We start from the raw sequence: 13,830 nt of genomic DNA on the forward strand, positions 1-13,830 counted from the left end.
TATCTATTCCAATTTAGCACAGAACTGATGAATTTACAAATATGACAGGGTCCGTAAACATAGGCAAAAAAAAGCAATAGTTAGTCAAGAACGCTCTAGATAACATGAAAACAGCCTAACCAGCTCTGCTACGTTGAGTAAAAGGGTCAGAGTGAGGTGTTCTCTCATTTGTGTCTGGAAGTAGCTAGCCAACTATTGCCAGTTAGCTTGGGTGCTTTGTTGGGACAAGCATGCATTGAAGGATGAGGAGGCTACAGTTCTCCATCATTTATCAGTGCAATTTTGATGGCCAACTAGCTCAACAAGTTTGAGAGGGTTTATCTAATGTTCCTTTGTTAGATTTTAGTTCATCTTGCTCTGGCTTGCATTATTTGTTGATCTTGTTGTGCATAACTGAGGGAGAGAGAGCCTACCTTGTCATCGTTGTTTGATCAATAGGACTGTAAAGTTCCCAAATGTAAGAGGACTCCCGTGGTATTTACACATTTGCAGAAATCCATTCAGGTATAATTTGTGGCTTCTGGCAAATGCCTTCTAATTATCTAAAGTCACACTGTTGCAACTGCCTATAAACACACAGTTCAAAATTAATGATGGCAGGCCCATGTGGCAAATGGCTTGTTTGTAGACAGGTCTACTGTAGCTCTGATTGGCAATAGTGTGCTGTCTGTGTAGACTCCAGTCCTGGACAAAACAGATGTTTGTATTCGGTTTTATTTACTCAGTCAAAATGTGATTGGTTGATTCCACTATCACTCCAAAATGTTGCTCTAATACAGTTAAATGGCAGATGCCTTTATCTAGCTTCTGATGGCCTAGACAATGGCTGACTTATTTATCTCCCTAGAGACCAAAAAATAAAAATCCAGATTGGATCTTTTTCTTTTACTCTCTCAATTAAATTAAATTCACTTTGCTTTATTGGCATGACGTAACAATGTACATAATGCCAAAGCTTATTTTGGATATTTACAATATGAAAGAAAAAATGAGAATCAATATTGTCAACTGGACAACAGTAACAACAATAACCAAGGGTCAAAATAACCATACATTGAACAATAACAATAAGCATACAGTAGAAGACATGTGCAGGCGGGTTGATTGGTTTGTCAGACACTGTCCCTCAACCAATAGCAGGCAGCAATGTAGTGCACTGCCAACCCACAGCTCTCTGCGTCCTCCCTCAACAGGACGGGTAGCCTACTCTCATCAGAGAGGTCTTTGAAATCTTGAATAAGGGTTTCAAATTTGGGGAAATGACACTCTCTAATTGTTTGATATTTTTCACATTTTGTCAGGAAGTCTCTCTCTCGTGTCAGTGTTAACTTTTTCCATTCCTACAAAAACTGAAGAGATTAAATCAGAGCATCATTGAAAATAATAATATAATTATCATTATTATAATCATTATTGTATAAATCCTTAGCCCTTCTCTGAAGGCATAGAAGGCCCATTGTTCCCCACTGTGTTTGAGTTAGTAATAATTTATTGAGTGGCTCTATTCCCTCAGCACACATTTTTTAACATCTGAATGTATAAAGAATCCATATGTTGTTTTGAAATATGAACACAGAAATACTGGACATTTTGAACTCTTATTATGGTGGTGATTTGACACAATGACAATCATGGTCTTGAATTGGACTCACATTTTTCTGGTCTTAACTCGGACTTGATTTTCACCGTTCTTGGTCTTGAATCGGTCTCGAACACAACACTGCCTCTGCCCAGAGCTTCTGTGGCACAGTCCATTAGGTGCGTGCCTCTGCATCGTAGGAGCCACTGTCCGAGTCCCTGTGGCAGTCTCACTTCATCCCGCTACACTGGTGGCAGCAGTGATCACTCCAGTGGTCTCACATGGCATTGGGCAAGCATGATATGTATGTGTTTTGTGCTTGGTGTGCGAGGACACTTGGGGGAGAAGCCTGTAGTCCGAGGCTTAGGGTAGAAGCAACAATGTGGTCAACAGGGTTTCAAACCTGTGTTTCAAGAGTCTAAAATCTCCCCTTAATTAAAGGGAAACTTCAGGATTTTGGCAATGATGCACGGTATCTCATTCCCAAGAGTCAGATGAACTCCATTTGTATATACCATTTGTATGTCTCTGTTTCCAGTATGAAGGAAGTTAGAGGTCCGTTTCCTGAGTCAATGCTAACTAACTATTGTTAGCGCAATGACTGGAAGTCTATGGGTATCTGAAGCTAGTTAGTAATTGACTATGGAATTTTATGTTGATATTTTCTCCTTGGTTTTTCTTTTGTTTTTTTTGTGTTGGTTTTTCCTTTTTATGGTTTGTGTGTGATAAATACCTGCTGAACTCTATAACTTAACTACTGTATCTATGTCTTATCTTAACTAATGTCAAAGCAACATGAGGTAATTCCAATTTCTTAATTTTTATTATTAATATGTGCAAGGCAAAATAGAATGGTATTTTATTTGCTCTTGCAGAACAGTTTAAACAACTGCCAGTAAGGCAGCCAGTCCTGGTCCAGGTTCTCCACCTTGGGGGGTCTGCTCTGAGGAAGATCTCATCTTCTTCCTCAGGTAGTTGCGGAACCTCTTCCAGGCAGAGATCTTTGGCTTTGCAGTGGAGAAAGCCTGGCAGCCCGAGAGCTTTAAGTCAATCTCCTTTTCATCTGCATCACCGTGGTCCTCCACTTCAGCCACAAGCAGAGTGTCCTCTGTGACGAGCTGGTTGGACAGGGGGAGGCTGACCTGGACTGGCTTCTGCTGGAGACCTTCCTCCCCATAGTGCTGTAGGTCGCTCTACAGGAACTCCTTCTTCCTTCAGAGTGATAACCTCCTTACTCACACCTCGGAAAAATGGCAAAGGACCAGGAAGAGTCTCCACTCTCTGAGAAGGGATCAGCATCTTCCTCCTTTCACCAAACAGACTTGCAGCCAATCAGCTTTTCCCCAAGAGGGTCTGATGCAGAGATCTCAAGATTGTCTCTTCGGCCAGACTGCAAATCATCACTGACAATATTTTAAAGCTTAGGGCCTAAGGAAAACCTAACTAGAGAAAAACAATATTTAAAAATAATGTAAAAATAAAAGCCTATGCAGACAATACATCAGCTAGGGCTGCAGAAATGACACTGCCACAAATTACAGTGTATTTTCATTAGGCAATTTATAACAAGTCACATGAATACGCTTCACATTCACAGGATGTAAAACACGCAGTAAAAACATTTCCACTGTCCCTCTTTGCTTTCCGTACCCGATTCAATCGTCTTGGTTCGACAACTGTTTTTTTTATGGCAAACTTGGTATTTTCGGCGTTGTGAATATTATTTATAACGACTACTGATGATACTAAAGACATTTTCAGAAGTTACTTCTGAGGATACAGTCGTACAGCTGTCAGCTTTGGTTGGAGTCTCATTTATCCAGCAGTTTCATTACGACAGCTTTTCTCCGCTGTTGTTGTTGCTAGTGCGCACCACTCGCTAGCTAGTAGCACATCATTAGCTAGCCTGCCAACTAGACATCTACATTTCAAAAACTTTTCTTTGTTTTTGTCTTTCGTGGCGCGTTGCATTTGCATCAGTGATGATAAAAAACACGATACAATCCGCAGGACTTCTGGTTTTGTTGTGGTTGTTATTTGGGGACTTTGTTCTGGTTTGGTTTCACAACAGAGTCAAAACCGAAACGTACAACAACCAATATTCTTCCAAAGAAGATGCTTCTGACAGTCAAGACCAGAGCTGTTTTTGTCACGTAAGTACTTACAATTTACAATATATTGCAATATCAATGTCCGTTTAGGAAGGCTAAATGACTACGTTGGAGGAACATTATTCTAGCGTTTTCTACTGTCACGTTAATTTGACGTCATCATTGCTTGCTGGCGCCCTTCCGTTGCCTTATCCAACTTTATGGACAGCAAGGCATAACATGTATACATTAATCATGTGGTTTATTTTGCCTTGCACATCGATGCACACTGACTTGTCAAAATAATTATTAAAATGGGTGGTTAAAGATACTCGTAGCCAGCTATTTCCTGAATTCAACACTTGAGTGTTTATTGTTATTGCTGTACGTTGTAATTTGACACTTGTGCGCATCTCAAAACGACTGTCATAATCGAACTTGCTCGTATCATGCGAATATCGGATCTTAATTCACCGAATCTGCAACTTCCAGTCTCACAAATGTGTTTGTAGGCCTATGTCGTGCGATGTTATATTGCTGGGTATGTTTTCTTGATGTTTGTCATTCATACCAACTTTTGAAAGAAGTTAGTTACTGAGTTGAGTGGTTGTGTATGTGATCGACGGCTGATTTGACTCACATATTGCAATCCAAATCAATAAGTGTCTGTATTTTTTTTATACTGTGGCACGTGCCTTTATTTCATTCTAACAAATTGCACTCGCATTAGTAATATGAGAAGACCGAGACGTGGTGTCGTCTGATTGGCCATATTAGTTTGTGGGAGATGTAGTGTTCTCTTCCGTGAGTAATACTTGCTTTAAATGTCCATGAACCGAAGTGAAGACTACAAATGTCAAGTATAGAGGCGGGACTAAGTTTGACAGCTGCTGACATATCTTGTTTGGAGGCGAGGCCTGGGCCCGAGAATTATGCATGATGAAAAATAAGTGGTCTGAAATGACAGCTCATCCCCAGGTTAAGTCATAGTCATCCCATCAACTCTGGCAAACTCTCACCTGTCCATTGAAGTAGACTTCAGCTGTCCCTTTAGGGACATAAAAGACAGAGATATTCTCATAAGCCTGGTCTTAGTTTTGTCATTTAAAACTGCTGTTAAAGATAGCAGCTCCTCAGAGAAATAGGCAAATGAAACTATATTTTTAATAAACAACAAGGGAAACCACTCAAAGGTTTTGAATTCACCGGCATGCTCAGAGGACTTTGTTACTTATGGACGGCTTCACTGCTTCCCATCACATTCTCTGGACGGCTACACTCAGAGGTCAGATATATGGTTGTTTCCATCGGTGGGCTATATGATGCTTGTGTTGGCTTTTTCTGGAATATTGTCAAAATGACACAGAATAAACTGAAAGAGAAATGTCTTTCTGCTGCTTGTAGCCAGTTTGTGAAACTAATTGTCAGTAACAGCTGGTTAGATGGGCTACTCAGTTTTCTCCACATCATGACACACAACCACTGATGTGAAAGTGCCTGAATGGTCTATGCAGTGCTGAGCCATTAATTTAAAGGAGTTCTTGCAACATGCAGTCTTGTGCAACTTGTTCTTATAAAATACCGTCTGTCTCTGCTTTGTCTGTTGACAGTGACACACATACCTTTTCATATGGCTGTAATTACAATATACTCATGAAACAAGTTTATATACAAAAATATTTTCTATGACACCATTTGCATTGATTGGGTCTAAACCTGAATACTTCATGATGAGAGAGAGTGGAAAGGCTTGAGTGCCTGCTGGACCAGAGCAACGCAGTCTTTCTTTCACAAAGCAGCTGTCTGTTTCATTATGCATGGGAGAATTAAGCCGTTTGTCCGCAGGTATCAGATGCATGAAAAGGGAAAGGTGGAGGGAGAATGGCAAACGTTTTGGTAACCTAATTTTGGTCAACAACCTCAACCGGCAGCTGTGACGAACGTTGTCATGTTGCTTAAGTGTTTTGTGTTGTTCGAGCGCCAGGAAGTGGTCTTTTATCTGGCTTCCAGCTCTCATGTCTGAAAGTGTCTGTGTTGAAAGAGTATAGGGCAATTTTATATCAGGCTAAATATGTGTAAGAGGAAGTTAAGATTTGCAGGCCAGCTTTTGCACTCATTTCTGTCTCTCTCGCTATCTCCCCCCTCTTTCTTTGTCTGTATTTAATATCTTCCTCTTGCCCCTGGCCCTCCATTTGCACCAAAGTGTCCCAAAGCTGAGGGAGGGAATATTATGGAGGGTGTAGGGCTTAATTAGACCTTCCGATAGCCACTGACAAGTCAGCGTTGCTTCCGAGCAGAATGTTATCCCAACAAGGTGTAGCCTAAACACATGGTTAACGGTCCGGTCTGCAAGTAGCCTAGTTTTAAAATGGCTTGTGATATGCTTTATGAATGTAAAATATGGCCCGCCAATGCACGATAGAACATAGTGCGGCTGTTATGGATCATATCTTTTGAACAGTAATGGCTAGAAACAAGCTAGACTTGTTTTACTGTCAAACGTAATGCTGCTATTGTTTTTAATTTTGTAAAGCAGCTTGTGTTTCTTAACGGGGCAAAGGGTATCTGATGGTGACTGGTTAGCTACAGGGAAGCAAAAGAGTCACCTGCGCGATGTGTATAATCGGCGGCGGCGATTGAGCGGAGCCTGTCTGCCTAACCTGCCCACACTCATCACTTTTTCCCCCACAGCTCACCATCTGATGTAGGCTAGGCTTGTGTGGCGGGTCCTTCCCACTGTGCATCTGTACTGTTAATATTAATTGTGTTTATCACTGAAAAGCTTTCAATCTCTCCAAAATATCTTGTCCAGGCCACTTAGTAGTCTGATTTTAGCCACAGAGATAATTTAGTCTCGTCTCATTTTAGCCAACTGAAATGAACAATATTTTTTTGTTTAGTTATTGTTTTTCTTGGGTCCATTTAGTCAGTTATAGTGTAGTCAATTGCCACTGAAAAATAAGTGTTTGACAAAATATTTGAGTCACTAATTTTGTTGACAAAATTAACACTGGTGTACACCCATAATTCTTAAGGCGTTTTCCGGTTGTTTCCCTCAGTTGACAGGCGTCTTGGATGACTGCTTCTGTGACATCGAGAGCATTGATGTCTTCAACAACTTCAAAATTTACCCCCGCATTCAGAAGCTGACCGAGAGAGACTACTTCAGGTACTACAGGGTAAGTACTAAATAGTAGGACCCAGCAGTGGAGTACGAGGAGCAGTAGAAATGTCCTTAACATCATCAGACCGTAAGGTTTTGCGTTTGTCTTTGCACTATATCTTAAAAAGTGTCCTAAAGGTAATCCCTCAATAAACAATCCTACTACTGTGGATTTACGCTAATTGACAACCTGTATTTTCAAATGAGTTTGTAATTTTTTTTAACTATACCTTTGTTTGAGCTTCAATGGCCCTTAACCTGTAGTACTTAGTGCTTATAAAGGGTCCCTCCCCAATTACATTCTTTGCTAATCTAAAACAAATAGGCAGAGCAAATGTTTTCCAGCCTACCCCATAGAGTTTGTTGACGCTGCTCTGTTGTGTATTCACTGCTTTGGATGTCTCCACCCGGGACTACTGTTCTAGTTGGAATAGGTCTGCTTCAGGGTTGACTGTAAATTGACAGCGAATAGACATTCTTGAAGAAAAAGTTAATTGTGCTACTCCTATTTACGTTATAATGTCCATGGGTGTATTCACTAGGAACCAAATGGATGCAAACGGGCCGAAATAAGATGGGACTAACCTGAACTTGTCCAATAGGGTTGGTTGTTTAGCAACTAAACCAACGCGTGCGCAACTATGGTGCAAAACAGACCGGGTTAACTTAGATTGTTGAAAACTTTTATAAATGAGTACTTGTCGTGTCTCAAATAAATCTTTACAGTTGTTGGTTATCTAGCTGGCTAATTTTAACCATATTAGCTTAGGCATGACATGAGTCAAAACAACATCGCAACGAGCTAAAAACGAGCCACCTACGATTCCCCACATGGCAGCTTCTTGTCATTGTTGCTAGCTATCAGAATCATAACCCCACACGGCCTTCTGCCTCATTGATGATTGAGCATCATTTTTGTGATGTTGCCAGCCAACCCTTCTATAAGAAAGGCTTGTTTTCGTTGCAAAACATTTTCCGTTGCAAAACTTGCTTGGGCCCTAGTTACAGCAGAAACACATATAAAATAATTATAATGTAAGGTATGTGATACTTGTCAGGTACATGAAGTGTGAAAATTAGATGCTCCTCATACTGGAACCTAGGTATTAGAAAGAGTGCACGAGGATGACATCACCGTGTTGATGTAACTGAATCTTATAGGGAAATACAGTAGGTCCAGTCCAGTGGTGACAAACCTTTAGTCATCCGTCTTTCCCAATCATCCTCTTTTGCATCCCTAGACAGTCTTACAAGTTGCCCATTTGTAGAACCTGATGCAAATATGATATCATTCTCTATGATAACAGCACTCACCCTGTTACATTTGTACAACTGCTCAAACGCTTTCGACACCTAGAATCCATAAGAAACATTTAGGCCCATTTGAGTCACTTGACCTCTCTAGTACACTAGCGTCCCACCTCGACAACAGCCAGTGAAATTGCAGTGCGCCAAATTCAAAACAACAGATCCCATAATTAAAATTCCTCAAACATACAAGTATTATCCACCATTTTAAAGATAATCTTCTTGTAAATCCAACCACAGTGTCCGATTTCAAAAAGGCTTTACTGCGAAAGCACACCAAACGATTATGTTAGGTCAGTACCTAGTCACAGAAAAACACAGCCATTTTTCCAGCCAAAGAGAGGAGTCACAAAAAGCAGAAAGAGAAAATGAATCACTAACCTTTGATGATCTTCATCAGATGGCACTCATAGGACTTCATGTTACACAATACATGTATGTTTTGTTCGATAAAGTTCATATTTATATCCAAAAATCTCAGTTTACATTGGCGCGTTATGGTCAGAAATGCATTGTCTCAAACAAACATCCGGTGAAAGTGCAGAGAGCCACATCAAATAACAGAAATACTCATCATAAACATTGATAAACGATACAAGTGTTAAGCATGGAATTATAGATACACTTCTCCTTAATGCAACCGCTGAGTCAGATTTCAAAAATGCTTTATGGCGAAAGCACACTTTGCGATTTATGTTAGGTCAGCTCCTAGCCACAGAAACACATACAGTCATTTTCCAAACAAGGAGAGGTGTCACAAAAGTCAGAAATAGCATTAAAATTAGTCACGTACCTTTGAACTTCATCTGGTGGCACTCCCAGGTCTCCATGTTAGACAAATGTTCGATAATGTCCCTCTTTATGACCAAAAACCTTCTTTTTGTTTGCGCGTTTTGTCCAGTAATCTGAATGCAGAAGGGCGTGTGCACTAATTCCAGACGAAAAGTCCAAAAAAAGTACAATAAAAGTTAGTAGAAACATGCCAAATGATGTTTAAAATCAATCCTCCGGTTGTTTTTGTCATAAACAATCAATAATATTTAAACCGGACAAAAGCTTTGTCAATAGGAAAGGAGAAACAATAAAGGCGCGTTCACGATCAGACGCATATAGAAATTGCCTGCTTGTGAACTGGGTCCTAAGTCTTTGTATGGGTCCTAAGTCTTTCAATGGAAAAACAACCTTTCAAAATAATAGAACTACCTGGTTGGATTTTCCTCAGGTTTTCAACCTGCCATATCAGTTCGTTATACTCACAGACATTATTTTAACAGTTTTGGAAACTTTAGAGTGTTTTCTATCCAAATCTACTAATTATATGCATATCCTATCTTCTGGGCCTGAGTAGCAGGCAGTTTAATTTGGGCACGCTTTTCAACAAAAAATCAGAATGCTACCCCCTACCCTAGTGAAGTTAATCTTTTCACAAAGGCAGTTTAAAAAAAAAAGTCACTCAATGTGAGTCCAGCTGTTGCGTTCATACGCCATTCATACACACCAAGCCATCTCATTCTAAAGGCAGTGTATTGCCATTTTCCCACTGTGAACATCCCATCAGGAACTCTGAAAAGGAAGAATAGACTCATAGGAACATCATTAATATTTTCAGAATACTCATCTGGCCCCTAGTGTGATATTCCGATTAAGTTTCTGTCTACAACTGATCAGTAAGCTGCTGCTCTACTAGTCACCATCCCATTGACTGAGCAACATTTTGACCCCACAAAATCAGTGTGTCACCTGTATGATTATCAGGTATTCTCCTCATACTGTCGCCTTCGAATGAGGTTGACGTATCCAATGACGAGCACGACTAGCAAAGAGGTCACCAGCAACAACAAGGCCCCATGGTGTTTACGGCGGAGCTCGTCCCTGAAATGCGTCAATGGAAAGAGAATCTGAATCAGATTTTGACATCATTATTTGAGTGAATTTAGCCTAGCTGTTCTGTCTTGCCTGTCTCCAACACATCACATCTCTGTGTGACGCAGTCACTTTCATAGCATATACCATGCCATCTCAACTCTTCCCTTTTCTTCTCCACAGGTCAACCTGAATAGGCCCTGTCCCTTCTGGGCCGACGATAGCCACTGCTCCATCAAGGACTGCCAAGTGGAGCCCTGCCCAGAGGTCAGTTCAACCGACCCACAATTATCTACTTTGGTCTCCATATCAACCCTAGTATTAATTACCCACAGGCACCTCCTGTAGGTCTGAAATGGTTAAATAAGTATTGGAAATGTGTTAAAAATTCCACGTGGGCTACAACAAGGTGGCGCTATTATTGCTATATATATTTTTTTTTAAACATTTATTTCACCTTTATTTAACCAGGTAGGCCAGTTGAGAACAAGTTCTCATTTACAACTGCGACCTGGCCAAGATAAAGCAAAGCAGTGTGACACAATCAACAACACAGAGTTACACATGGAATAAACAAACATACAGTCAATAACACAATAGAAAAAGTCTATATACAGTGTGTGAGGAGGTAAGGCAATAAATAAGCCATAGTAGTGAAGTAATTACAATTTAGCAAATTAACACTGGAGTGATAGATGTGCAGATGATGATGTGCAAGTAGAAATACTGGTGTGCAAAAAAGTAAATAAAAACAATATGGGGATGAGGTAGGTAGATTGGATGGGCTATTTACAGATGGGCTGTGTACAGATGCAGCGATCGGTAAGCTGCTCAGCTATCTGATGCTTAAAGTTAGTGAGGGAGATAAGTCTCCAACTTCAGCGATTTAAAAAAAAATATATATATATATATATTTTTTTACATTTGCAATTCGTTCCAGTCATTGCCAGCAGAGAACTGGAAGGAAATTAGATATACCTGCTGGAGCGCTTGCTACGGGTGGGTGTTGTTATGGTGACCAGTGAGCTGAGATAAGGCGGAGCTTTACCTAGCACCTAGCAACGACTTATGATGACCTGGAGCCAGTGGGTCTGGCGACGAATATGTAGCGAGGGCCAGCCGACGAGAGCATACGGGTTGCAGTGGTGGGTAGTATATGGGGCTTTGGTGAAAAAACGGATGGCCCTGTGATAGACTACATCTAGTTTGCTGAGTCGAGTGTTGGAGGCTATTTTGTAAATGACATGGCCAATGTCGAGAATCGGTAGGGTAGTCAGTTTTACGAGGGTATGTTTGGCAGCGTGAGTGAAAGAGGCTTTGTTGCGAAATAGGAAGCTGATTCTAGATTTAGTTTTGGGGATGTTTAATATCTGGAAGGAGAGTTTACAGTCTAAGCCAGACACCTAGGTATTTGTAGTTGTCCACATATTCTAAGTCAGAACCATCCAGAGTAGTGATGCTAGTTGGGCGGGCGGGTGCGGGCAGCGATCGGTTGAAAAGCATGCATTTAGTTTTACTAGAGTTTTAAGAGCAGTTGGAGGCCACGGAAGGAGTGTTGTATGGCATTGAAGCACGTTTGGAGGTTTGTTAACACAGTGTCCAAAGAAGGGCCAGATGTATACAGAATGTTGTCGTCTGCATAGAGGTGGATCAGGGAATCACCTGCAGCAAGAGCGACATCATTGATATATACAGAGAAAAGAGTTGGCCCGAGAATTGAACCCTGTGGTACCCCCATAGAGACTGCCAGAGGTCCGGATAACAGGCCTTCTGATTTGACACACTGAACTCTGTCTGAGAAGCAGTCGGTGAACCAGACAAGGCAGTCATTTGAGAATCCAAGGCTGAGTCTGCCGATAAGAATACGGTGATTGACAGAGTCGAAAGCCTTGGCAGGTCGATGAAGACTGCTGCACAGTACTGTCTTTTATCGATGGCGGTTATGATATCGTTTAGTACCTTGAGCTAAGACAACAACAACAGGTAAAATGGCGATGAATGGGCAGAGGGTCAGTTAACTACACACAGGGTCTGAGTTCAAGGCTGGGGCCAACAGATAAACAAAATGGAGTACCGTGATTAATGAACAGTCCAGCAGGCATCAGCTATGTAGCCAAGTGATCATAGGGTCCAGTGAACAGCAATAGATTAAACAGGGAAGCCGCTAGGTAGTTGTTCCTACGCTAGCAAGCGGGAGACACGGCGTTCAAAAAAAATGTAGCAGGTTGGGGCTAGTAGAAGCATTTGTTCCGACGTCCGGCAAAGGCCGGTTGAGGGCACAACGGATGGAATTACGTCGGCAGACCAGTCGTGATGGAACGGCGGGCTCTGTGTCAACAAAGGGTCCAGGCCATTTGGCAAAAGAGGTATTGTAGCTGGAGTAATTTAGTTTGCTAGCTGGGAGATGCGCCTGGCTCGCGGCTAACTGGTGCTAGCTTCGGGACAAGGGCGTTAGCCACTATAGCCACTCGGTAGCAGCTAGCCAGCAGCGATGATCCGATGCAAAGGTCCAGAGCTTACGGCAAGAATCCGGTGGTGTAGTGGATTCTAGTCGTGTTAGTGAAGAGTCCGGGAGGTATCAGCTGTGTAGCCGAGTGATCATAGGGTCCACTGAGCAGGCCTGGAGATGGACCTGGCTTAAGGCTAGCTTTGGGGCTGGGCCACTCGGTGGTGGCAGCTAGCTAGCTGCAACGATCAGGAGTAATGGACCAGGGCTTACGGCAGGAATCCGGTGTTTTAGTGGAGAAAAACAATCCGATATGCTCAGGGTTGATAACGCGCTGTGCAGGCTGGCAAGTATTATCCAGGCTAAAAGCGGCTGGTGTCTGTGCTAAAGGTAAAGGCCGCTTCTGATGGAGGTTCTAGCTATAAGGTCTACAAACAACAGATCTGTATCACATTGGGTGAGGCGGGTTGCCGGAAGGTATATTTAATTTTAAAAAGGAAGAAGAGATTTAAAATATATACAACAAAGCCGAAAAATACAACATTTACACGAGAGAACGACAAACAACGTCTGCACTGCTACGCCATCTTGGAATATTGCTAATCATTCTATTATTTTTTTTAGATCCAGGCCTACAAGAAGAGACCAGGGCTATGGGCAAATTAACCTTAGTGGGTTAATTTACAATTGTTAATATAGTGTTTCCTGAGTCTTTGTATTCTAATCTGTGTTTTCTGTTAATTATAGCTTAGCCTCTGACCTGCGTTCTGCATTTGTTGACAGTGATGTCCCCTTTGTGTGTGTTTGTTTACAGAGCAAGATTCCAGTGGGAATAAAGTCTGGAAACTACAATAGGGTAAGGCGCTCTCTCCCCAGATAGACAGACGGCGTTCACTCAACAGTCATTCAACTGTAATGAATACAAACACACTCTACAAACACATTAAAATGAAAGGAAAGAGAATGTATCATATGCACTTTCACATTTTCATGCAATATGGCAAGAAACAGGAGTGTACTTACTATGTTTTAAAAGAATTAGGGCAAAGGAGTAAGTTAAACAGATTATACTGTGTAAATGTATGGTTGGAAGAATGTATTATAGTTGGGGGAGCGAGGGACATGATTGTTGGCATGAAAAGGAGTGAAACAGGTGGAGTGAAACAGGTGGGTACTATCTGATTTTTCTCCAATTACAAATGCTTGTTTTTGTTCTCTTCTACAGAATGTTTTGATACAGTGTGCACTAATGAACACGACCCTGGTATAGTGCCTTCTGTTTGTCTTGTAATGACTCACAAGTGTTTGTTGGATATCTGGACTGATTGCCAGTCAAGGTCAAATCCTGCTGTATCTTTAGTTAGTGGGAAAAGGTTATGTT

The 13,830-nt window shown here is 41.4% G+C and overlaps 1 protein-coding gene across 1 annotated transcript in view; it reads left to right on the forward strand.

Annotated features, from left to right (window-relative positions):
* The first annotated feature begins 3,211 nt into the window (after window positions 1-3,211).
* Window positions 3,212-13,830, forward strand: part of LOC139424714 (ERO1-like protein beta) — a 37,232-nt gene continuing 26,613 nt past the window's right edge. Inside the window, exons 1-4 of the mRNA XM_071176801.1 lie at window positions 3,212-3,732; window positions 6,729-6,848; window positions 10,187-10,270; window positions 13,264-13,305. Coding sequence (XP_071032902.1) covers window positions 3,562-3,732; window positions 6,729-6,848; window positions 10,187-10,270; window positions 13,264-13,305 — 417 coding nt within the window. The 5' untranslated portion in view covers window positions 3,212-3,561. The remainder of the gene's footprint in view (window positions 3,733-6,728; window positions 6,849-10,186; window positions 10,271-13,263; window positions 13,306-13,830) is intronic.

The sequence above is a fragment of the Oncorhynchus clarkii genome, chromosome 13 (assembly GCF_045791955.1).
Source record: "Oncorhynchus clarkii lewisi isolate Uvic-CL-2024 chromosome 13, UVic_Ocla_1.0, whole genome shotgun sequence".
Lineage (NCBI taxonomy): Eukaryota > Metazoa > Chordata > Actinopteri > Salmoniformes > Salmonidae > Oncorhynchus > Oncorhynchus clarkii.